This window comes from Canis lupus, chromosome 6 (genome assembly GCF_048164855.1).
Source record: "Canis lupus baileyi chromosome 6, mCanLup2.hap1, whole genome shotgun sequence".
In the NCBI taxonomy this organism is placed as follows: Eukaryota; Metazoa; Chordata; class Mammalia; order Carnivora; family Canidae; genus Canis; species Canis lupus.
In genome coordinates this window covers 67,748,104-67,772,853 of record NC_132843.1, presented here as the reverse complement: position 1 = coordinate 67,772,853, position 24,750 = coordinate 67,748,104, and the positions used below count along the sequence as shown (strand labels likewise).

Below are 24,750 nucleotides of genomic sequence, written 5' to 3'. Positions count from 1 at the left end.
TGAGGTACCCCAAAATTAAAAATTTTAAATACCTCCCCATTGGTTCAAAATAGAAGCAAATCGCCTAGCAAGGCTGCAAAGCCCCACAGCCTGGGCTCATGTCCTCATCGCACACCTACGCTCAGGTCAGCATCTGTATCACTGGGGGGGTTGTTAAAAATGTCATGTGTGGCCCCATTTCCCAAGGCTCCAGCCTGATCCCTTTGGATGATTAATAATAATGATAAGCAACATGACTCAGTATTTACTCTTGCAGCCGCTGTTCTAAGCACTCTGCTTTTAAGTGTTTACATGTATTAATGTGTATTAATTCACTTAATCTGAAAATTACCCTATAAAGCAGATACTATTAGAGGATCCATCTAATAGATGATATGACTGAGGCATAGGGAGGGTAATTAACTTGCCCAACTTCAGCCAGCCAGCCAGTGGTGGAGCTGGCTTGGAATCCAAATAATCAAACCAAGAGCTCTATGCTGCATCTGTCTGCAGACGCCCACTGGCATTAGCTCTCAGAGCCTGAATGCAGGCGCTTATTTTCTTCTGAAAACAGGCTGCGGAAGGCTGACTTCTATATATTGGCCCAGAGAAAAGAGAAAAACCACCTGGGTCTGCAGCCAGAACCTTGACCAGGCCCTTCAGAGAGTCTCTGGGTCCCGATTAGGACCACAAAGGTTCAAATCCTATGAAGTCGGACCCCACATCTGCCTGAATAGGGCAAAGGAAGGAATGCTAGCTTCATCACCCTATTCTGTAGAAATCCCTGGTGCTTTCCTCCTCAACCCCACCCTTAGTAACATCTCACTTGAGAAGGGTTTCAAAATGAGTTAAAAGGCAACCTTCATTTCCCAATAAGAATATTAAACTCTTGTCAAACAATGATCTATGTTTAGCCACGAAAAATTACTTCATCTGAAACAATTTGCATGTCTATGGATTGGTGCATGTGTGTGTGTGTCTGCGTGTGTGTGGTGCAATCATCATTAGTAAAAGGGAAGGCCACAGACCGGCACAGCTCACAGGGGAAAGAATTTTAAAGGGAAGAAGAATTCTGAAGGTAGAATTGGACCATGGTGTTCCAGGACCGCAGAGGCTCCTGACAGCCCACAGAATCCTGCTTTGGGGCACAGCATGGGAAACCTGCCCCATGCCCCTGCCAGCTCAGCTGTGCCCAGGCCCCAGGACTTAACCATTAGGGGTCCCTGCCGCTCTTCACGTTGGTTCCTGCTAGCTCTGTGCTTGGGGTCAGTTTGGGGCAGTTTCCCAGACAGGCAGCTGAGCCATGCCCCCAGACCTCAGAGCAAAGGGAAAGAGGGTATGATGATGGTGATAAAGATTACCGAGTATGTACTTTCCAGTTAATCTTTGAGAGTAGAACACAGACTAGGCTAAGGGGGGATGTAATTTGCCCAAGGTCACACAGCTTATAAACCGTGAAGCTGGGATTTGAACCCAAGGCTGAGGCAGCACCAGGAAACCAGCCAGAGCAGGTGTCCTCAGCCTCGGAGGCACCCGTGATAGTATCCCCGGGTTGGCTGGATACAGCGATGACTGGTATTTGAGCTCCCACGGGAGGAGCAACTGGAGGGTAGGACTGGGCGGCCACTGGGCTGAGGGTCCAGACCTCTGGGAAGGTGTACAGCTCAGAGCACAGAGGCTCCCCAGGTACAACTTGGGCCGGAAGTCCTGAGCCAGGCTGCCTGGTCCACTCAGACCCACTCCCAACATTTGTGGGGCCAGGGCTGGAAGGCAAATGGAGGCCAGAGACCATATGTCAAAATATTTAAAATATTTTAAAGTTTTCAATCCAGCTAACAAGTAAAATGTGCAACTGTCAAGTAAAATGTGCTCTCTTCTCCTACCTTAACATGGGAAGTTTCACAAAACACCTGAGAGGCCTCATCTCCCTGAGGGTGGATGGTGCCCCTGCATGAGCTCAGACGGTGGCCAAGCGGCAGCTTTTTGCAAAAGATGTGGGCAGAGCTCGAATGTGCAGGCCTAGGGTCCACGTGCTTTGGGCAAGGCCCCTCAAGAGGTACGGGCCTGGAAGAGAAGGTGTGGGCCTGGGAGAGAAGGGGCGCCGTCCACCCTCAGGAAGATGAACCCAGGGAAGAGGCCCTGGAAGCAGACTCCTGGCCATCTGGGCCGGGAATTCACAGGCCCGGGTGCCCAAGCGTGGTGTGCAAGGGGGTGTGGGGCTTTCCCCTGGGCCCCACGGATCCTGTGCCCTGGGGGCTGGGACAGCTCCAGAGCAGGGCCGTCCAAAGCATGGGGCCCAGGGAAGAGGTCTGTCCAGTCTGGGTTGTGAAACTTTGAACCTGCTTGTTAATCTCTCTGCACCTTGTTTTCCACATCTGGACAACGGAGATAAGGACAGTAAGGAGTAACAGGAACACGTGAGCTGCTTCTGAATGGGTGAAGGGCTGAGAGCAGCGCTGGGCAAAGAGTGAGTGCGTGCTTTCCATTAAGTGTAATTATTATTTGGACTCAGGCATCCTCAAAAGTCGGTAATAGATTGAGTGCTGTGGAAAAAAAAAAATCCTCATTTCTCGACTGGTGAGAAGGAAGAGAGATTTCTGGAGACCTAGAGAATTCCAAGAACCAAGTATTCGGGCTACTTGAACTGTCCTCAGGTCAGAGCTTGTGACCGGGACAGAAACTGTGGCAAGAAGGGACAGAAGGGAAGGGGCTAGAAGAGCAGGTGTGGTATTTGCTGCCAATTCACTCAGACAGTGTTTCTGGGGCCGGTACTGTTCTAGGCACCAGGTAACAGGAGTGAGCAAGATAGACAGGGTCCCCAGCTTCACTGGTCCTCCCTCCTTGGGGTAGTGGAGACACATAGACGGAATAGTTAACAGGAAAGCCATGAAATAAATGTGAGCCCTGCAGACAGAAATAAGGGGAGTGAAAGAAATAAAAAAGGTAAATTGAGGGTGAACTAGCTAATGATGGGAGATGGGGGAGGGCGAGCTGCATGCAGTAGGCTGATCCCTCATGGCCTCGGAGGAAGAGACAATTAAAACTGAGACCTGAGGGATCCCTGGGTGGTGCAGCGGTTTGGCGCCTGCCTTTGGCCCAGGGCGCGATCCTGGAGACCCGGGATCGAATCCCACGTCAGGCTCCCGGTGCATGGAGCCTGCTTCTCCCTCTGCCTGTGTCTCTGCCTCTCTCTCTCTCTCTCCTCTGTGACTATCATGAATAAATAAATAAAATCTTAAAAAAAAAAAAAAACTGAGACCTGAGGGGGCACCTGGGCAGCTCAGTTGGTGGAGCCTCGGACTCTTGATTTGGGCTCAGGTCAGGTCAGGATCTCAGGGTCATGAGATGGAGCCTGATGTCAGGCTCCAAGCTCAGCAGCGGTCAGGGGGTTGGGGTAGGTCTGCTTCAGATTCTCGATCCCTCTGCTCCTGCTCTCATTCTCTCTCTCTCAAATAAATAAATAAAAATCTTAAAACAAAACAAAACTGAGACCTGAATAATTAGGAGGAACCAGCTATATAAAGAATCAGGGAAAGGAGATTCCAAGAAACAAAATTGGCTAGCGCCAGGGCCCTGAGGTGGTCGTGTGCTGGACATAAATACGGGAAAGAGAGAGAAGACCTATGTCACTTACAGGTAATAAGCAAGGGGGAAAACAGGAGACAGAAGTTAGAATGGTAGAGAGGGAACTGATCGCACACTTCTCAAAGCTGAATATACCCACACACCATTTGGGGATCCTGTTAAAGCACAAAGTCAGATTCCGAAGGTCTGGAGTGGGGGCTGGAAATTCTGCATTCCTAACATGCTCCCAGGTTGGGCCAGTGCCACTGGCCTGAGACCACACTCGGAGTGGGGGGGGCTTCCGGCAACAGATTCTATCATAACTATATTAGAAAACTTTGAGTGACCTTAATTAAGCAGGGATGTGACTCAGTCTGGCCATATTTTTAAAGCTTGCCCTGGCTGCCGTCTGGAGACTAGGTGAGGGGTGAGAGAAAAAGCTGGACACTAGTAGGAGGCGATTGCAGCGGCCCAGGTGGAAGGTGGGTATGGAATGCATCAGGCTGGGGGTTGTGAGCTAGAGAGAACGAAGTGCAGAGAAGTCAGTGAGCCTGGCTAATTCATGACAGGGGTGAGTTAAACAGAAATCCAGCCTGTTAGGTTTGGGGGCATGAGCTAGAAGCTGGTGTGATGCCTTCACTGGGTGTGGCCAGGGCTAGGGTTTTGTGAAAAAAACAAAACACACTAAAAAACCCCTAGAGCTTCCATTGGAGGTGGTAATCACAAATTCAAGCGGAAATGTTGAGTCAGACATGTGAATCTTGAACTCAAAAGTGAATCTGGGGCTTTTGCAGCATTTAGGAGCAGTGGCTTATGGATGGTATTTTATTTTAAAGATTTTATTTGTTTATTTATTTGAGAGACACAGAATAAGAGCACAAGCAAGGGGGGGCAGAGAGAGAGGGAGAAGCAGACTTCCTGCTGAGCAGGGACCCCCCCCCCCACCAATGTAAGACTTGATCCCCAGACCCTGACATCACGACCTGAGCTGAAGGCAGACACTTAACCGATGAGCCACTCAGGCACCCCGTGGATGGTATTTTAAAGCCACAAGATTGGATGAGATTGTTTATGGAGAACGTGTAGCAAATAAGGAGATCTGAGAGCTGACCCTGCAGGTTTTTAACATTTAGGGGTCACGGGGTGAGGAGGAGCCAGGAAAGGAGAGTGAGGAAAGGCTGGTGAGGCAGGAGCAGAGAAGAGTGGTGTGGTGGGCCTAATGTTGGACCCCAAAGATAGCTCTACCCTAATCCATGGAACCTGTGAATATATTACCTTACGCGGCAAAAGGGACTTTTTTACCCCATCCCCTTCCCCCCTCCCCTCCAGTGACCCCCAGTTTGTTTCCTAGAGTTAAAAGTCTCTTATGATTTGTCTCCCTCTCTGATTTCATCTTACTTTTCCCTTCCTTCACCTAGATTCCTGTTTTGTTTCTTAAATTCCACATGAGAGCATATGATAATTATCTTTCTCTAATTGACTTATTTTGCTTAGCATAATACCTGTAGTTTCATCCACATCATTGCAAATGGTAGGATTTCACTTTTGACAGCTGAGTGATCTTCCATAGTGTGTGTGTGTATGCATATATTCTTTATCCATTTGCATTAAGACACTAAATTTGTGATAATCTCTTACTGCAGCACTAGAAAATGAATTCATGCGGTTTAAAGACCAAAGAAGAAGTCATTTTGGGGACGAGGGTGGCATCAGCCATGTCAAAAGCTGTGTGAGGTTGAGTAAGAGGAAGACAGGTGTGAGCTTTGGATGGGGCAACACAGAGCTTGTTGTCAACCTTGATAATCAGTTTCAGCAGAGTGTTGAGGTCAGAGACCAGGCTGGAGTGGGTTGAGGAATAAAGGGCAGGGTGAGAAGTGGAGTAGTGAACACAGACAGCTCTGTTGTGAAGTTTAGTTGTGAAGGGAAGTAAGGAGATAGGACAGTATCTGGGGGAGGGTGTGTTTCATCCAGGAGTCTTGCTTTCTTGGTCTTAACGGGAGCTAAAGAGAATGTTTGTTTGCTAAAGGAACCAATCTCATAGAGAGTATTAGGTTAGCAAGGAGGTGGGGGTGGGGATCGAGAGCAAAGTCCTTGAGTGATAAGAGGAGCCTGGCCCAGAATACACATGAAGGGAGGAAAGAGCTGGAAGGAAAAGAAGACCAGCACAGGTGCAAGATGCTTTGTAGTTTGATGGTGGGTGAAAGGAGTTCCTGTCTGATGGCTTCTACTTGGTCACACACATGAAGGAAGTGAGGTCTCATGTGAGGGTGTGTAGGGAGAGGGAGGTGTGTGGGAGGTTTGAGGAGAGAGAAACAGACATGATATGCTTTCTCCTGGGTTGTGGGAAGCCCCCTGATGACAGAGGTGGAGCAGTACTGCTCCAGGAAGGGACTAGTCTTTGCTATGTCTCTCTTCTGCCCCTGACATGGAGACTGTGAGGGGTCTGCTGGATCCAAGTTGGAGCCTTGGGTATGTGACATATTAGACACATAACCCTAAGCAACTTTCTTAGTCTGCTGGGGCCTCAGTTTCTTTAGCTTCTGCACTTTAATCATGCTTGCCCCACCCACTTTCTTCAAGGAAACGCCGTGTGCCAAAGTGCTTCGTGGCCTGTCAAGCCCTGTATTTCTTTATGGGTGGGGCCAACTTCTAACACGGGGCCACTGAACGTGGAGATCCCCCGAAGGCTGGCAATGATTGTAGGGAAGGGTGTCTATCCAGCAGCACCTCTGCATTCTGAGATCACTCCCATCCAAAGCATGAGCAATCCCTTCCACCTCCACCCAGTCCCAAGAAAAACTCAGGCTTGGGTTTGCTCTCCTGGTACCTGGAAACAAAGGGAGTACTAATCTGTGTCAGGGCTTGGTCTCCTTGGGGAGCTTCTCCAGCTATACTGTCTGCAGCCGTCATCTGGCTGACCTGCCCTGCCACTTGCTGAATGTCTGCTCTCTGGGATTGCCCCTGAGTGCCAGGAAGTATTCTAACTTAGGTTCCCTGTGAAAGCTCCCTGGTGGATTAGGAGTTGTTGTGCAGGTGGTTAGGAGAAGGGTTCTTCCTGAAAAATGAGATAAGCCTCAGTGTGATGAAAGAGCGAGCTTTCTCCCAGTGGAAAGCAGGCATCAGAGAGCAAGAGGACATTGTCCAAGGTCAGACACAGATCAGCTGAGGAACTGTAAGTTCAAATAATGTCTATTTGATGTCAAGCTCATGTTTTTCTCCACCATGTAACACTGCCTTCCTGGATCCAACAGGCCTGCCTGCTTCCAGGAAAGCACCAGCATTTACAGTGTTTGCATACCAGGGGTCATGCTTCCCTTCTGGCCCTCTCTGCAGGAGGGAAAGAGAGAAGGCACACCTCCAGGTGGCTGAGAGCCTCTCAGTGAACCACAGACAGAAGTTGTTTTGTGATTAAGCCCTGGCAATCAGAGTTCTATGGGAAACAGGTATGCTCTGGTATGGACGCTATGCTGAGTTCAACATTTGGTCCTGGTCACCTAAAACAGAAGAACCAGGGGGAAAAAAATAGGGCACCATGTTCTTTTCTGCAACCACCTCCTCTACTCCTCCTGCCAGCCCCCTAATGCCATAAAAATGACCCATTTTTTTCTCCAAAGTAGGATGCAGCAGACAAAAGAAAATTTTCAGGGGAGTGAAGATTAAAAGGAACTCCTTTAAAACTCACAGAAACATTCAAATGGTAGAGAAGGAAGTACACGGATGTTGAGCTGATTCCCAAGGAAAGTGTTTATAGTTTATGTCCAGCCAAGTCAATTACTTGCTAAAACCAAAACAAACTAAAAAAAAAAAAAAAATCAACTCTTTATATTCCTCCAAAAAATCCAGAGTCTCCAAAGCGTAACTCACAATGTCTAGGGAATAATCAAAAATTGACATATGAAAGACAAGGAAATGTAGCCAATTCTCAATAGAAAACTACCACAAATGACTCAGAAGCTGGAATCAGGAAACGAGACTTTGAAGCAGCAATATATCTATGTTCCGTGATATAAGGAAAACCAGGTTTGCAATGAATAGAAATGTAGGGAATCTCAGGAAAAAAAGAGAAATCCTAAAACATAACTAAATGGCAATTCCAGAACAAAAAATTGCAACCTATGAAATAAACTAAAGATTACAATATCTGAAATTTAAAAATTATGGAATGGGTTTAACAGCAGAGTGGAAATGACTGAAGAAAAATTCAGTGATCAACAGAAATTAATTTAAGAACAGAGAGGAAAAAGAAAAATTTGTTTAAAAATCAAAAAAGACTCTCAGAGACCAGCGAAACTCGGGGAACATGTGTCTAACACAACTATAATTGGAGTCACAGAAGAGCATGGAGCAGAAAAAAATATTTGAAGAAATAATGGCTGAACCCTGCTCAAATATGGTGAAAGACAAATTTATAGATTCAAGAAGCTCAGTGAACCAGAGGCAGGATAAATATGAAGAAAACTATGCCTAGGCACATCAAACTATTGAAAACTAAAGAGAAAGGCACCTGGGTGGCTCAGTCAGGTGTCTGCCTTCAGCTTAGGTCATGATCCCAAGGGTCCTGGGATCGAGCCCTGCATCAGGCTCCCTGCTCAGCAGAGAGTCTACTTCTCCCTCTCTCTCTGCCATTCCCTCCATTTGTGTGCTCTGGCTCTTTCTGTCTCTCCTTCAAATAAATAAGATCTTTTAAAAAAAGAAAAGAAAAGGTAAAGAAAAGCAAAGAGAAAGAGAAAGCAGTCAGAGAAAAACAACATGTTAATACAGGGGAACAGTGACATGATTGACTGCTAACTTCTCATCAGAAGCCATGGAAACATCTTTAAAGTGATGAAACGAAAAAGAAAAGTGTCAATTCTCATGCTAGTAAAATATCCTTTAATAATGAAGGCAAAGACAATTTCAGATAAGATAAAATTAAGAAAACTCATTGACAGCAGAGCTCCACTCCAAGAAATGATAAAATTCTTCATGCTAAAGAAAACAATATCAGATTGACATTCAGATCTTCAAGAAGAAATGAAGAGTTTTGGAAATATAATAATAAATATCTTGAGATAATAAATACCTTGACAAATAGAAAAGTCTATTTTTTTCTCTTAATTTCTTTAAGATATGTATGACTTTGAGGCAAAGAAATATTTTCTTGTGGGTTTTATAATTAATACACATGACAATATAATATAAAGCACAAGATGGCACACTTTTCCTGTAAAGGGCAAGAGAGTAAATGTTGTGGATTTGGGGGCCATAGAACTTTTGTCACAAATACTCAGCTCTGCAATGGAGTGTGAAGCAGCCACAGACAAATGCAAGTGAAGGAGCCTGGCTATGCTCCAAAGTCTATGTACAGAGATGCCTGGGTGGCTCAGCGGTTGAGCCTTCAGCTCAGGGTGTGATCCTGGGGTCCAGGATCAAGTCCTACATCGGGCTCCTTGTGGGAGGGCCTGCTTCTCCCTCCGCCTATGTCTCTGCCTCTCTCATGAATAAATAAATGAAATCTTTAAAATAAAATAAAACTCCATGTACATAAGTATCTCATAAGGCTGTATTTGGCTCACTAATCACAGGTTTGTTAACCCTTAGTATAAAAGAAAATGGCAGTAGGATGGCAAAAAGTCTTATACAGGGGCAAAGTTTCTCCCATTAAATTAAGTGTTGCAATATTCTAAGTGAACTGTAAAAAGTCAGTGTCTCTCAAAGGTGGCAATTTTGACCTTTTTTGGTCAGATCATTCTTCGCTCTGTGTATGTTGTGGCAGGGGATGTCTCAAGCATTGTAGGATATTGGGTAGCATCCCTGGCTTCAACCCACTAACTGCCAGTAGCACCACTCTTCCCAGTTGTGACAACCAAAAATATCTCCTAACACTGCCAACTGTCCCCCAGGGAGCAAGTACCTCCCCATTAAGACCAATGTCCTAAAGCAACCACTAAAACTTAACATTTTTAAAGATTTTATATATTATTCATGAGAGACGCAGAGAGAGGCAGAGACATAGGCAGAGGGAGAGGCAGGCTCCCTGATGCGGGACTCGATCCCAGCACCCCAGGATCACAACCTGAGCCAAAGGCAGATGCTTAACCACTAAGCCACCCAGGTGCCCCACAATGACTAAAAATTACAAAAAGATAGAGATAAAAATCCAACAGGTAAATTAAAATAGAAGTCTGGGGGCACCTGGGTGGCTTAGTCAGTTAAGCATCCAACTCTTGATCTTGGCTCAGGTCATGATCTCAGGGTTGTGAGTTCGAGTCCTGGAGAGGGCCCCATGCTCAGTGCAAGCCTGCTTGAGATTCTTTCTCTCCCTCTCCCTTTGCCCTTCCCCGTAGTGCTACATAAATAAATAAATAAATAAATAAACAAATAAATAAATAAATCCTTAAAAAAAATTAAATAGAAGTCTAGAAAACATTTAAATAGAAGGCAGGAAAAAAAAGAAGGCAGGAAAGTTTCCTCCTTTGTGTCTCTCTCTCTTTCAAAGGAAAAAAACAAGGGAGGAAAAACAGAAAATAAATAATAAGATGATAAATATAAATCCAACCATCTCAATACTGCATTGTATGTTAATGGAGGCTACACACTCCAATTAAAAGGCATATATTGTGAAAACGAATAAAAAGCAAGACCCAACTCTATGTTGTATCAAGAAACACACCTCAAATATGAGGGCATAAATAACTTGAACATAAATTAACAGGAAAAGATATACTATGCAAACAGTAAGCAAGAGAAAACTATAGAGTATATTAAAGATATACAAATAAAATCAAATTCAAAGTTGAAGGGCATTAATAAGATAAAAAGTGATATTTTGTAATGTAAAAATTAAAAGGAAGATGAAAGACCTGTCCCCCTTGAACTATAAAATATTGATGAAAGAAACTAAAGATGACACAAATGGAAAGATATTCCATACTCATGATTGAAAGAACCAACACTGTTAAAATGTCCATACCACCCAAAGCAATCTACAGATTTAATGCAATTTCTATCAAAATATCAACATCTTTCACAGAATGAGAACAAATAATCCTAAAATTTGTACAGAGCCACAAAGACCCCAAATAGCCAAAGCAATCTTGAGAAAGAACAAAGCTGGAGATATCCTAATCCCAGATTTCCAGATGTACTGCAAAGCTCTAGTAATCAAGACAGTATGGTACTGGCACAAAAAGGACACATAAGTCAATAGAATAGGATAGACAGCCAGAATATATGTGATTAATCTACAACAAGATAAGCAAGAATATACAATGGGGAAAAGACGGTCTCTTCAATAAATAGCGTTGGGAAAACTGGACAAAAGAAAAGAATAAAATTGGACCACTTTCTTACACCATATGCAAAAATAAAATGTATTAAAGACCTAAATTTGAGACCTGAAACCATAAAACTTCTAGAAGAAAACACAGGCAGCAATTTCCTTGACGTTAGCCATAGAAACATTTTTCTAGACATGTCTCCTCAGACAAGGGAAACAAAAGCAAAACTAAACTACTGGGACTACGCCAAAATAAAAAGTATTTGCACAGTGAAGGGAACCATCAACAAATGACAAGGCAATCTACTGAATGGGAGGAGACACTTGCAAATGATGTATCCTATAAGGGGCTAATATCCAAAATATATAAAGAACTTATACAACTCAGGGTGCCTGGCAGGCTCAGTGGTTGAGTGTCTGCCTTTGGCTCAGGACATGATCCTGGGGTCGATAGGATCGAGTCTCCAATTGGGCTCCCCGCATGGAGCCTCCTTCTCCCTCTGCCCATGTCTCTACCTCTCTCTATGTGTCTCATGAATAAATTTTTAAAAAATAACTTATACAACTCAATACCAAAAAAAACAAACAACTCAGTTAAACAATAGGAAAAAATGGACAGAGGACCTGAATAGACATTTTTTCCAAAGAAGACATATAAATGACCAAAAGACACATGAAAAGACGCTCAGCATCACTCAGCATCAGGGAAATGCAAATCAAAACCACAAGATGTTAACTCACCCTGTCAGAATGGCTAAATTTAAAAAGACAAGAAATAACTAGTGTTGACAAGGATGTGGGAAAAAAGGAACCCTGTGCACTGTTGATGGGAATGCAAATTGGAGCTGCCACTATGGAAAACAATATGGAGAGCCCTTAAAAAATAAAAAATAGAATTACTATATGATCCAGTGATTCCACTACTGGGTATTTACCCAAAGAAAACAACACTAATTTGAAAAGATATATGCGCTCCTATGTTTATTGCACATTGTTTACAATAGTCAAGACGTGGAAGCAACCCAACTATCCATCAGTAGATGAATGGATAATGAAGGTGTGGTATATGTGCATAATGGAATATTACTCAGCCATGAAAAGAATGAGAGATCTTGCTATTAGCAACAGCATGGATGGGCCTACAGGATATGATGCTAAGTGAAAAAGCCAGTCAGAGAAAGACAAATACCATATGATTTCACTCATATGTGGAATTTAAGAAATGAAACACACGAACAAAGAAAAAAAGAGACAAACCAAAATACAGACTCTTCACAATAGAGAACAAAGTGGTGGTTACCAGAGGAGGGAAGGAGAGGGGATGAAGAGAGCACCTATCTTGATGAGCACTGAGTATTATATAGAATTGTTGAATCGCTAAAATGGTACACCTGAAACTAATATAACACTGTATATGAACTATACTGGATTTAAAATGAAAAAAGTAAACTGTGTCAGTGAGCACAGGCTTGTGGCATGGCCAGTGAGGGGGAGAGCAGCAGGGGCAGGAGACGGGGTCAGAGTGACAGGCAGTGCCTTTAGGCCAAGGTACAGATGACAGATGTGGATTCTCTTAAGTGGATGAGAAGTCATTGGAAGGTGTCAAGCATGGAAGGAGGTGCTCTGGGAAAGGGTACAGAGGAGAGAGTCCGGGAAGAAGTCTGCAGCTGCCTCTCTGCCCTGTCCAGGATCACTGCTTCCCATCAGGGCTGTGGGGACAGAACTGTGACAGAGTGGCAGCAGCATTAACAATCCCTGGGGCACCTGGGTGGCTCAGGTGGTTAAGCATCTGCCTTCAGCTCAGGTCATGGTCCGGGGTCCTGGGATTGAGCCCCACGTCGGGCTCCCTGCTCAGCAGGTAATGTGCTTCTCCCTCTCCCTCTGCCTCTCCTCCCTGCTTGTGCGCTCTCTCTCTCTCTCTCTTTCTTAAAAAAAAAAAAAAAGAATCCCTTCCCCTTGCCTCATTCAGTCTTCTCGCCCTTTAGCTCTCAGCTCAGGGAAGCTTCTTTGACACCTTCTGTATTGTTTTATCCATGATACTCCATAGCTCTCCTTCATAACCATTTTACACTTTAAAATTATATATATATGTATTTGTGCAATTCTTTGATCCATGTCTCTTCCTTTGAAGTATAAACTTGAGAGCAAGGACCATGCCTCGTGCTCACCACCAGGGGCAGATGAAGGTTTTGTGGGGGTGGAAGATTTGATCATTTGGTGGGGAGAGCCTCTTTAAGAAAATAAAGATATGGGGATCTCTGGATGGCTCAGCGGTTTGGTGCCTGCCTTCGGCCCAGGGCATGGTCCTAGAGTCCCGGGGTCAAGTCCCACGTCGGACTCAAGTCCCACGTCGGACTCCCTGCAGGGAGCCTGCTTCTGCCTGTGTCTCTGCCTCTCTCTCTCTCTGTCTCTGTGTGTGTGTGTGTCTCATGCATAAATAAATAAAATCTTTAAAAAAAAAGAAAATAAAGATATAATTATAAATAAAAGATTAACTACAAATAAATGTTCATTTAGAGTGAGCATGGGATTTGCCGCAAACTCCTAGAGCTTAGGAGCTGGAAGTCCCTTCTGAGAAGCTCACTTGGACATTTAGTAGACATATAGAGAAATGCTTCCTGGTGGTAACGAGGCTTCCTCCGCCTACTTACAACATTCCACAATTCCACAATTCCCAGCACTCACGCGGGCTGGACAGGTGAGGGGCCTGAAGCTTCATCATCATTAGATGCTCAGTACTTCCATCTCTGTCCATCACCATAGTCCCAGCACCGCGCTGTTGTACAGGAGATGCTCAATGATTCACAGCTGCTGTAATGGTAACGATTATCTTCTTGCCCACATCTGAGTGTCGACCAGGATATGCAAAGACAAGAGAGGAGAAGAAGACGTCTCATCTCAACTCATACAACCAGTAAATGAGTGAGGTACACAATCACAAGTGTGATGACATTTTAGGACAAGATTAATATGTCACCAGGAAGGACAGGAAGTTGAGTAACTTTTCTTCCAGATGGCAAAGCAAAGTTGGGAAGAGAAGACCACGAAGGTCAGTTAGGAGAATTCAGGCACACAATGTGGCTGATGGGGCATTTTATGTTTTTATGAAAGTACAGTAGCAGCTAACACAAACTTCCATTTTGTTTTTTATTTCTTAAAAGATTTTATTTATTAGAGACAGCATACGCAGAGGGGAGGGAGAGGCAGAGGGAGAAGAAGATTGCCAATGAGCAGGGATCTCGATGCAGGGCTTGATCCCAGACCCTGAGATCATGACCTGAGCCAAAGGCAGATGCTTCACCAACTGAGCCACCCAGGCACCCCTTATTTTTTATTTTTTTAGCAGTTTTTTTAAGTAGGCTCCATACCCAGCATGGAGCCCAACTCAAGGCTTGAACTCATGACCCTGAGATCAAGACCTGAGCTGAGATTAAGGGTCAGACACTTAACTGACTGAGCCACTCAGGCACTCCCAAATTTCCATTTTAGACCAGAAGTTATAGCGCCTAGCTGCGGATGAGACAGGGCGGACCACCACACTAAAAAGCTTGGCACTCAGAGAGATGTGATGGCTATGTGCCCAGACATAGCCCATCTAGAAAGCCAAACTGTCTAACAGAGCTTCCTCTCCAGAGGCTGGGCAGGAGGGTGGAAACCAGGGCTGAAGGGGTGTGGTTGAACCACAGGCAATAGCATGGAGCAAGTAGTTTTCATAAAGCACGAGGGTGGAGCCTCAAGAAATCTGTCAGGGTGTTTGCTGATAGCAAGGCCATCATAAAATAAGAATGCAACATCTGGATTCTGATATGGTCACCTGAGAACATAAAAAGACTTAATATGTCATTTGGGGAATTCATGCAACAAGCACTGAAAGCCTTCCGTGGGCTAGGCAAATACTTGCTTTCTTCTTTACATATGTTTCTTCTTTCTTCTTTACATGTTTCTCTCCATTTTTGTACCTAAATAGCTTAAGTCAAGTTTATCTGGACACTTGCAAATAATGATACATCTTAACATAGGTATTGTGCCCCCCAGACGTGCTCAGACCTCAGCCTTCCCTACTATTTTTAAAAACAACTATTAGGTGAGCCTCGCTGTCCCAGGCACTGTGCTAGACTCTCACATTCTCCCATTTGATCCTTACACCTATGCTTCCTAGTGGTGGTCATCATCTGCTCTGGTCTGCACAGCCCCATCTGATCTGTTTAGCAGATAACAGTAATTCTTTTTTCTTGGGAAAACTGTTCCTTTCTTACTCCAGACATGTTCTGGTGGAGGCTGCCAATTCCTATGCTCACTCCGCTACCAAGAGGAATGGATACATTGCTTGGGATGAGCCAGTGGTGATACACCATCTCTTTGTTCATAGTGAGTGTTCTGGGAATGAACACGGAACCCAAGCCTGGCCAGAGTTTTTGCCCCAGTGTTTTTCAAATTAGGGTCAGGAGAGAAGTTCTGTCTTTAACCTCTGACCTCAAAGATGAAAGCATAGGACTACAGCTCTAGACTTTTGGAAACAGCAGGCTGAGAGAATAAAGCAAATGTGGAATCTAGAAGTACAGAGACAGATGGAGCCAAGCTGTCTCTGAGGCCACATATGACTTGGCCCTCCCCTTGATTTGGTTCCTCAAAGCATTTGATTCCCCCTTCCTGCTGTAGCTAGTTTAGTTTTAGGATTTCGCTGAATGTAACCAAGAGTCTTCTGAAGGTGTTCTCTATTTGGACAAATCCCAGAATCTCAGGCAGCCCCTGCAGCAGACCTAGAGTCTCAGATCCTGTTCCTCTGCGTTTTGACATGCTTTTGAAATTCTCTTCCTTCCTTTATAGTTGCTACCCCAGAACAGTAGAGCTAGAGCTCACAGCTCTGGCTTCAGCTCATAGCACTACTAAGATAGGCTGGATCTTCAAAGACTTCATTAAAATTCTGAGGTAACAGCAAGCAAATAAATAATATGAAGTAAGAAATGTACAAAATAGATATGATTACAGAGCAGAAGAATTCAGCTAGCCCATGCTTCAGGGCCTGTTGACCTATTCTACTGCATGCGCTACACTGAGATTGCTTCATTCTAACCCTAAAGATGTGGCAAAAGGTTTTAGCAATCCAGCTTGGGATCCCTGCTTCCTAGCTGAGTCTGACTACACATAGAGAGCATTGTTTAAAACATTAGCTAATGTAAAAAGCCGAATTGATTTATAGATGCAATGCAATCCCAATCAAAATCCCAGTAGGCTTTTTTTTAAATTTTAGACTTCATAAGCTGATTCTAAAATTCACATAGAAATGTAAAGAACTAGAATAGCCAAAACAAGTTTGAAAAAGAGAAACAAAATCGGAAGGTTTCTGCTCATTAAAGAACCACTACAGCAATTCCTCAAAAAGTGAAACATATGTAAACAAATGTAAAAGTTAAAACTATAAAACTTCTAGAAGAAAACATATAAGAAAATTTTTGTGACCCTGGGGTAAGCAAGGATTTCGTAAGCACAAAAGTACAACCTTAAAAGAAAAAAAAATAAATTAGACTTCATGAAAATGAAAAACTTCTATTCAGCAAGAGACACCGTTACAAAAATGAATAGGCGAGCTATTGGCTGATAGAAAATGTTTGCGAAGTGTATATCTGACAAGGATTGGCATCTAGCAGATACACACATATATATATAGATGCAGAACTCTTGCAACTCAGTAATAAATCAACCCAATCTTTAAAAAGGTACACAAAGGAATGCCTGGGTGGCTCAGTTGATTGAGCATCTGACTCTTGATTTTAGGTCAGGTCATGATCTCAACATTATGGGACTGAGCCCCGCATTGGGCTCCATGCTTACTGTGGAGTCTACTTGAATTCTCTCTCTCCCTCTCCCTTTACCTCCTGCCCCGCCCACCACTCGTACTCTAAATAAATAAATAAAATATTTTAAAAATAAAAATAGAAAGGTACACAAAATTTCAATACTTCATAGACACAAGAAGATTTAAGAAGAGCCATGAAAAGATATCCAACCATTAGTTACCAGGGAAATGCAAATTAACCCAAAATGAGATGCCACTAACCACCTACCAGAACAGCTAACACTAAAAAAAAAAATGGATACCACCAAATACTGGCAAGGGTGTGGCGCAAGCTGGACTCCCAGTATGTTGTAGGTAGAAATATAAAATGGCTCAACTGCTTTGAGAAAAAGTCTGGCAACCCCCAGTACTAAATACTGTAATCCTCCTGCGTCTATGAGGGGGTTGTTTCAAGACCCCCAGTGGATGCCTGAAACCACGGGTGGTATTGAACCCTACATATATTATGTTAGGTTTTTCCCATGCATGCACACCTATGATAAAATTTAATCAGAAATTAGGCACAGTGAGAGATTAACAATAACCAACATTAACATAAAATAATTATAATAACACACTGTAATAAAAGTTATATAAATGTAGTCCATTATAGTACTGTCCTCATCATCCTTCTCGTGATGCTGTGAGATGACATGAAGTGAGGGGAATGATGTAGGCATTGTGATGCAGCATTAGGCTACTGCTGACCTTTTTTTTTTTTTTAAGATTTTATTTATTTATTTGAGAGAGAGAGAATGGGGAGGGAGAGAGGAAGAAGCAGACTCTCCACTGAGCAGGGAGCCCGATGTAGGGCTTGATCCCAGGACCCCAGGATCAAGACCTGAGCCAAAGGCAGAAGCTTAACCAACTGAGCCACCCAGGCACCCCAATTATCATTTCATTTTTAAAAGAAAAAAAGATTTATTTATCTATTCATGTGAGACACAGACAGAAAGGCAGAGACACAGGCAGAGGGAGAAGGAGGCTCCCCCCACCCCTGATGTGGGAGCCTGATGTGGGACTAGATCCCAGAACCCCGCAGATCTTGACCAGAGCCAAAGGCAGATGCTCCACCACTGAGCCACCCAGGTGCCCCATAATTTCATTTTTTAAAAGGTACTTAGGAAATTGGAAAAGAACTTCAACATAGACATTCTTAACTCTTGGACTGGTGAAACTAATCTGAGGACAGGTGAGACTGCATAAGACAATCACCACAGCACTCAAAGACAAGAACTCCGCACCTCATGTAGCCCCTGTGCTCATTTCACAGACAAGGAAACTGAAGCAAAGTGGAGGCACCTGCCAAGGATTGAAATCCAAGCATCTTTAACTCCAAAGACCAAGTGTTCATCTGCCACACCTCAGCATCTTCCAAGAGTTCCCAAACTAGGAGCTTTGAGGTAGGAGGACGGGGTCCCCATGCTAGCCTCAGGTGACTTCTCTGACTCCCACCTGCTCCTCCCATCGCACTCCACATGCACATGCAATGTGCAGCTTCCAACATGTATGATATCACTGTATTCATCTTCTCTCCAGGCGAATTCTGAGAAGGCTTTTTTTTTTTAAAGATTTATTTATTTACTTATTTATGATAGACAGACAGAGAGAGAGAGGCAGAAACAAAGGAGGAGGGAGAAGCAGGCTCCATGCCAGGAGCCCGACGTGGGACTCGATCCCTGGACTCCAGGATCGCGCCCTGGGCCAAAGGCAGGCGCTAAACCGCTGAGCCACCCAGGGATCCCCCTGAGAAGGCTTTTGTATATAAACAAAGAAGTTTATAAATTCTGTCCCTTCTCAGGACTAGTGCTACACTTTATAGTTATGTGTATTTCCAGGAACCACAGGACACACCCTTAAGCCATGGCACAAAATATTTTAAATTAAAACACCTACTCCAGAAACTTGAAGTTCCCCCAAATAAATCTCACAGGATCACAAAGTTGGCCAAGTCCCCAGAAGCCTTCTTTTTTTTTCCCCCCAGAAGCCTTCTAATGGGTAGCACTGGGCAGCCTCCACGCCAGCACTCAGACATGTGGTCTTCTTGCTTTTGACCTCAGGCCTCATTTGATGACTTGCGGGTTCCCAGAAGGATTTCACTCCTGATATTAGCCAGAGAGCCCAAACAAACAAGGCCTTGCATTTATAGCCTTTTATCTTCATTTCACTTTAAATAGTTTGTCCTTCTGTGTGTCGCGGGTGGGAGGAGGGGGGGCTGTTCCCTCTGAATGGCCATCAAGTGACCTAGGGGCCAGGGAAGCTCTCCGCAAACACGGGGTTCTGTCCTAGGTACTGCACTCACACAGTCCTCTTCTCAATAGTTCGTCACGTTGGAAAGCCTGACTCCAATGGACCCTGCCATTGCCTTGCTGTTGGGGAAGGTCATCAGAAAGACATGACTGCTAATTGACCTGTGAGCTGGACCCCAGCACTTGGAGGCTCATCACGCCTTCCCCTGTCCTGGGAATGTGGGTTCTGCTTGCCTTCCCCACTCCTACTAGAGACTGCTCCAAGGACAGAGTCTTGAGGGAGTGATGTGGTTTTAAGAACACCTACATGGTTTATGTGACTGAATCCAGTTAAAGGGCCTCTTTATACACTTTTAAGACTTGGCAGGCGAGTGTAGGAATCCATTAGTCTTGGTGCCGCCCAAGACAAGTCTCATATGTAAGTTCCCTTGGCTTATTAAAACTGCCACCTGCCAAGCTGCAGTGGCCTGACTCTTCTGTTTCTCCCTGCCCTCTGAGTACAGAGACCAGTTTCCGATCACACCTGGGAAGTTTCTGGTAGGATTATGAACCCGTACTTGCTGTGTGGCCCTGACCAAGTCTCTTGACTTCTCCGGGCCTCTATCTCCTCTACAGATGAGAACAAGCCAACTGGACCCAGTGTGAGCAGTGTGAAGCAGGCTGGGAAGAGACTGCCTCCACCCAAGAGATTTACAGAAACACAGTCAGGGGTTTTCGCATTTTTCATTCTCATCTCTAAGGCCTCGAGGGGCTCACGTGGCGGGACCCTGGACGAGGGTATTCTCTACTAGTAGTAGTCTCTGCTCTCCACCTTCTTCCAACCTGCCTTTGGTCTCAGAAGCCAACTTCCAGAGACTACAGTCAGGGCACCCTCACCTCCAGCTTTGATTGGGTTTGGCCAATGGAGGACTACAAGAGGAAGAGGTAGGGGTGAGACTCCTGGCACCTCCTCTCCATTTCCCTGTGTTCCTGGCAGTGGCAGCCTTTTGCAGATACAGATCTGGTTGGGCGGCCCCTCCTCCTGGACTCCAGCTCCCAGGGGTTTCCATCACAAAGTTCCTTTTACCTTATCTCTCCAGGGGACGGGCGTTAAAAAGACTTCTTGCCATTGTCAGCCAGTGTCAGCCACTGGAGACCTCACACCTCTTATCAGTTCCCTTGACCCTGCAAACACCTCTGCAGACTGTCCTTCCATGACCAAACCCTCTGAATGGGCTCTTTCCTGTCATACCTATCTGACGCAGACTCTTACTGGTACCTTTCAGAATTGGTGTTCTAACCAACCCTGGCTCGGGACAGGTTCCCCTATAAGACCAAGAGGCAGGTTTCGAAGGGACAAAGCAAAGATCTCTTTGCTGCCAGGCACTTTGTCTTCCAGCTGCACACACCCTCTCTCATCCTGGGTGCAAATGAGTGAGTGGAAAGTCATCTAATGGTCGGCTACCGGGTGACATGTTTGACCAAACACAATCCTGTTGCTCACCATAATTATCTGTATTTGTGTGTAAGCTGCATTCCTCTGGCCATCTGTCTTATTTTTGGTTGACAGACTTCCAGATTCCCACTCCTTTATTCATGCATAATACACAAATGATTCACAAATGGGAAAGTCAGCAGGGCTTCTTCTACCTCAGTCTCCTCGTCTGTATAAACGGGATAATAATACTGTCAACCTCACAGAGCTGGTGTGAGAATTAAATGAGTAACATCTGTAAGTGTTTAGAACAGCAGGTGTAAAGTATTGTCTAGTACTATTATTATACTCTCTCATCTGGTTCCTCTTGGCTCACTTTCCTGAGCTTGTCTGTGGGAAGGGAAGCAGGGGACCTGGGTAGGAATTCCCAAGTCCCCCCACTTTCAATGTTTTCCTCAGCTTTCCCCTCCCTCTCCCCCTCCATACCCCATTGCAGAGTAGATCTCCTTCTTTACCATCTTTTCTATCTCAAGAAGCTTCTGGAAGGGCAACCAGAGCAAGCTGTGGTCCTTATGTGTTCTGCTTTCAGTTCTAGACTGGGGGTTTTCATATGGTGGCCTGGAGAGCCCTAGGGCTCCCAAAAAGCACCCCCCCACACACACACACCAGACCACAGAAAGTGGGTATCACTCTAGGTCACATGCTTTAGCTTGCTTTTATCTGTTTAAGCTTTCTTTCAAGATTTTGTTTGAACAGAGGCTTCCAGGACTTTAAAAAGTTGGAAATCCCTGTTCTGAGATATTGAAGCCCTAGATCTAGCAACTCTCAGTCTTAATTTCTTGGACTCCAGTGCCAAGGAACTTTCTTTACTTCATTCAAATAATTTGTATTCTTTTCTATTTCTGATGCTCTGTAACAGATATGTGAACAAGCACATCTTTGTGTATTTGTCTGAGATGTCTTTCCCAGGTGCTGAGCATGTTCAGCAAATATTGTCTCCTTAATTCGCAGGCCTCTAGGGAAGATAACTACAGCACTGTTTAACAATAGAAACCTTTGAAGGCACTTGATGTTTACTGGCACCCTACTCAGCCACTGGAATACTTCCAACCCAGGAATCAAAAGACTACTAGGATTCTATCCTGATAAAACTGGGCCAAGCCTGCTCCTAATGGCTGCTAGCAATAAGGGAAGTAGGGTAGCAGAAGCTGTACAGGACTGGCAGGGAATACGTGAAAGGAGCAAAAGCCCTAACCTCCAGATCTTTGCCTGGAATGCCTTTATCCCAGATTGCCACAAGGCTCCCTCTCATTTGGCTCAACTATTACCTCATTAGAACTGCCTTAAGACTAGGGGCATGAGAAGCTCCCACCTTGGGCTCTGAGCTCTCTGGTCGTCTTCTAACCATAATCTTTTCCACTGAGCAAGAGCCCATGGGCCAAGGGCCCACTCAATTTCCTGCTCCTCATCCCTTATTAGATCATACTGTGGGTATCCAAGACCCTAGAATTCTCTGTCCCTATAGCACTAGGCCAGCTTCTAGAGATTTCATTGGCCTTTCCATCTTCTAGAGGAGCCAAGAAACAGCTATTTGCAGGAGGTGTGAATGAAGCTCAAATGTGCAGACTCAGACATTGTAGGTGTGGGCAGATGGCCCCTTGAAGTATGGGAAAGAGCTGGAGTGCAAAGAATAGGAAGAAGGCCAGGAACCAGTTACCCCTTAAACCACCCCATTCCGGTGTACATCTTGGGGGAGCCCAGGAATTCTAAATTTAAATTTGGCCTTCCAGATTATGATGAAGGTATACTGTCACAATGAAAGGATAGGAATTTTACATACCAGTTTAACTTAGTTTGTAATTTTTAAGTGTGTAGACATACGTGGGCCTCCATTTGTACTGTTGACCAAAGCTCTGTAAATATTAGGGGTAGACTCATCCCTGACCACACTGTGTAAAATAAAATAGCACTTCTCTGTCACTCTATTAATAGTTACTCTATTGTATAGTTCTTAGTAGCATTTGTCACCATCAAATCTACATTTATTTGTATATCATCTCTCTATCCCTAACCCCACTAGAATGTAAGTCAGTGACTGTAGAGTCTTGGTTTGGTTTCCTGTCTGATCCCCCCCCCTTTTTAAAGACTTTATTTGACAGAATGAGAGAGAGAGAGAAAGAGAGAGAGAGAGAGAAAGCAGGTGGAGCTGAAGAGGAAGAAGGGAGAAGCAGGCTCCACCTGGAGCAGGGAGCCCAAAGTGGGGTCCCATCCCAGGACCTGAGATCATGACCTGAGCCAAGGCAGAAGTTTAGCCAACTGAGCCATCCAGGCTGCCCTACTATCTTATTCTTAGTACTACCTAGAGCAGTGCTTGGCACAAAGAAACCGCTCAGTAAATATTCAGTGAATAATGAGTCCAGTCTCAGATGGCTTACAGATGAGGTGGGCTAACAGAGAAAACACACAGGAAAAACATCACGTGTGACAATGCTCTAAGGAGCTCTGCCTGTAAAATGACTCCGCCTAGGAGCTACAAAAGGTGACCAGGGAAGATTAACTATTAAACACCTTAGTACGCATGAACACAAAGTTAGTCGTGGGCTTCCTTGTGAGGGGACACCTGAGTGCCCAGGGCTTCGAGTTAGGTGTGGGGGACCCGGGCTGCTGGGAGCCCCACTGGAGGGATCCCCTCACAACCTTAGGAGGGCGGCCAGACCCGGGCACCCAGGAAACCCTGATCCCAGCGCAATGGCCACGCCAATCTGGCCCAGCGTAAGGGGGGGGGGGCTCCTCGTGCACGACTAGGAAGCCCTCAAATATGCTTCCTCGGAGGTCACAGGCCTCAGGGGTGTGGGCACATCTCATCCCTGTGGGGTCAGGAGGATCACAGACTCGGAGACCTTCCCTCTTCTCTTTCACCTGTTTCTAAACTCCCACCTAACTGCGTGGAGCGGTCTCCAGAACTTTCTTGGTGCAGCATGAACCGGTCCAATCTATTCCAACTCACTTCTTTTCCGTTAGATACGGGGCTCGTGAGAAGCCAAATTCCCAGCAGCCACGGGAATACCGGTCCGGGTCTCGGCCGGGCGAACGCCCCTCGGATTTGGGGGTGGGGGCTCCTGGGCGGGGGCTGCGCTCCTCGCACCCCCTCCCCACCCCCCGCAGCGGGAGGCAGGGACCGGCGGGCGCGGGTCCGCGGGGCAGGGGCGGGCGGCGGAGGGGGCGGGGCCTGGGGGGCGAGGCGGAGGGGGCGGGGCCTGGAGGCGAGGCGGAGGGGGCGGGGCCTGGGGGGGGCGAGGCGGAGGGGGCGGGGCCTGGGGGGGCGAGGCGGAGGGGGCGGGGCCTGGAGGCGGAGGGGGCGGGGCCTGGAGGCGGAGGGGGCGGAGGCGGGGTCGGGGCCGGGGCCGGGGCCGGACGGCGGAGGGGGCGGGGACCGGCTGGCGCAGCTCCGCGGGGCGGGGGAGGGGTCGGGGTCGAGGGCGGGGCCGGGCGGCGGAGGGGGCGGGGTCCCGAGGCTCCTCCCCGCGACGGACGCCGGCGGAGCGGCGGAGCGGCCCGGCGCCCACTCGTCCGGCCGTGGGGCGCGGAGGTGGGCGCCGCGGCGCAGGATGGGCTGGTGCGGCTGCCGCTCGGGGCCGCCGCCGTCGCGGCTGCTGCCGCTGCTGCTGCTGCTGGCGGCGACCGGCGCGGCCCCGCGCTCCGCGCTCTACTCGTCCTCCGACCCGCTGGCGCTGCTGCAGGCGGACACGGTGCGCGGCGCCGTGCTGGGTTCCCGCAGCGCCTGGGCCGTGGAGTTCTTCGCCTCCTGGTGCGGCCACTGCATCGCCTTCGCCCCGACGTGGAAGGCGCTGGCCCAGGACGTCAAAGGTGAGAGGCGGGCGGGGGCGCCCGCGCCTCCCGGGCCGACCCCCTCCCCCTGCCCGCACCGGGCCTCTCCGCGCCGTCCGCCGCCCGCCCCGTCAGCCGCCTCCGCCCGGCTCTTCCCGCCCCCCGCATCCCCCCCTCACGCCGGCCTTCTCGCCCTCAGCTCCGTGCTTTGGCCCCGCGCCTCGCGGTCGCCTCCCTTGGCGGCTGCGGCGCGCTTCTGCGCACCGCCGGGCCGGGCCCTCACACCTGCTCTGCCCCCTGCCCGCCCTCCGCCGCCCCCTGCCCCGTCCCTGCGCCGGCCTCTGCTTTGTTCCTCCTCCTGCTCTGCTGTCGCCTGTGGCGGTCACCTTCCTGCCGGGGCCCGCAGCTGCTCTGGGGTCGGTGCTGGGGAGGAAGGGAGCGGCGCTTCCCTCCGCCGCCCTCCAGCGCCCCTCGGCCGGTTGACCCGGCTGCTGCCACACAGACGTCGTTCTTCAGCTTCACTTTGGAGACGGTTCTCCTGTCTCGGTTCTAGGCCTCTCCTGACCTGCGGCCTCCAGCTCCTGGGCCACATGCTCCCCCTTCCCCTTGGCCAGGCACCCAC

General features: G+C 46.9%; 1 protein-coding gene and 1 long non-coding RNA gene across 2 annotated transcripts in view; both read left to right on the top strand.

Annotated features, from left to right (window-relative positions):
- The window catches only part of LOC140635829 (uncharacterized), a 38,395-nt gene extending 15,937 nt beyond the window's left edge, over positions 1–22,458 (top strand). Inside the window, exons 2-3 of the long non-coding RNA XR_012033152.1 lie at positions 17,911–18,040; positions 19,502–22,458. This is a non-coding gene — a long non-coding RNA (uncharacterized lncRNA). The remainder of the gene's footprint in view (positions 1–17,910; positions 18,041–19,501) is intronic.
- A 1,363-nt stretch (positions 22,459–23,821) lies between these two features.
- The window catches only part of QSOX1 (quiescin sulfhydryl oxidase 1), a 35,530-nt gene continuing 34,601 nt past the window's right edge, over positions 23,822–24,750 (top strand). The window contains exon 1 of the mRNA XM_072831034.1: positions 23,822–24,167. Coding sequence (XP_072687135.1) covers positions 23,909–24,167 — 259 coding nt within the window. The 5' untranslated portion in view covers positions 23,822–23,908. The remainder of the gene's footprint in view (positions 24,168–24,750) is intronic.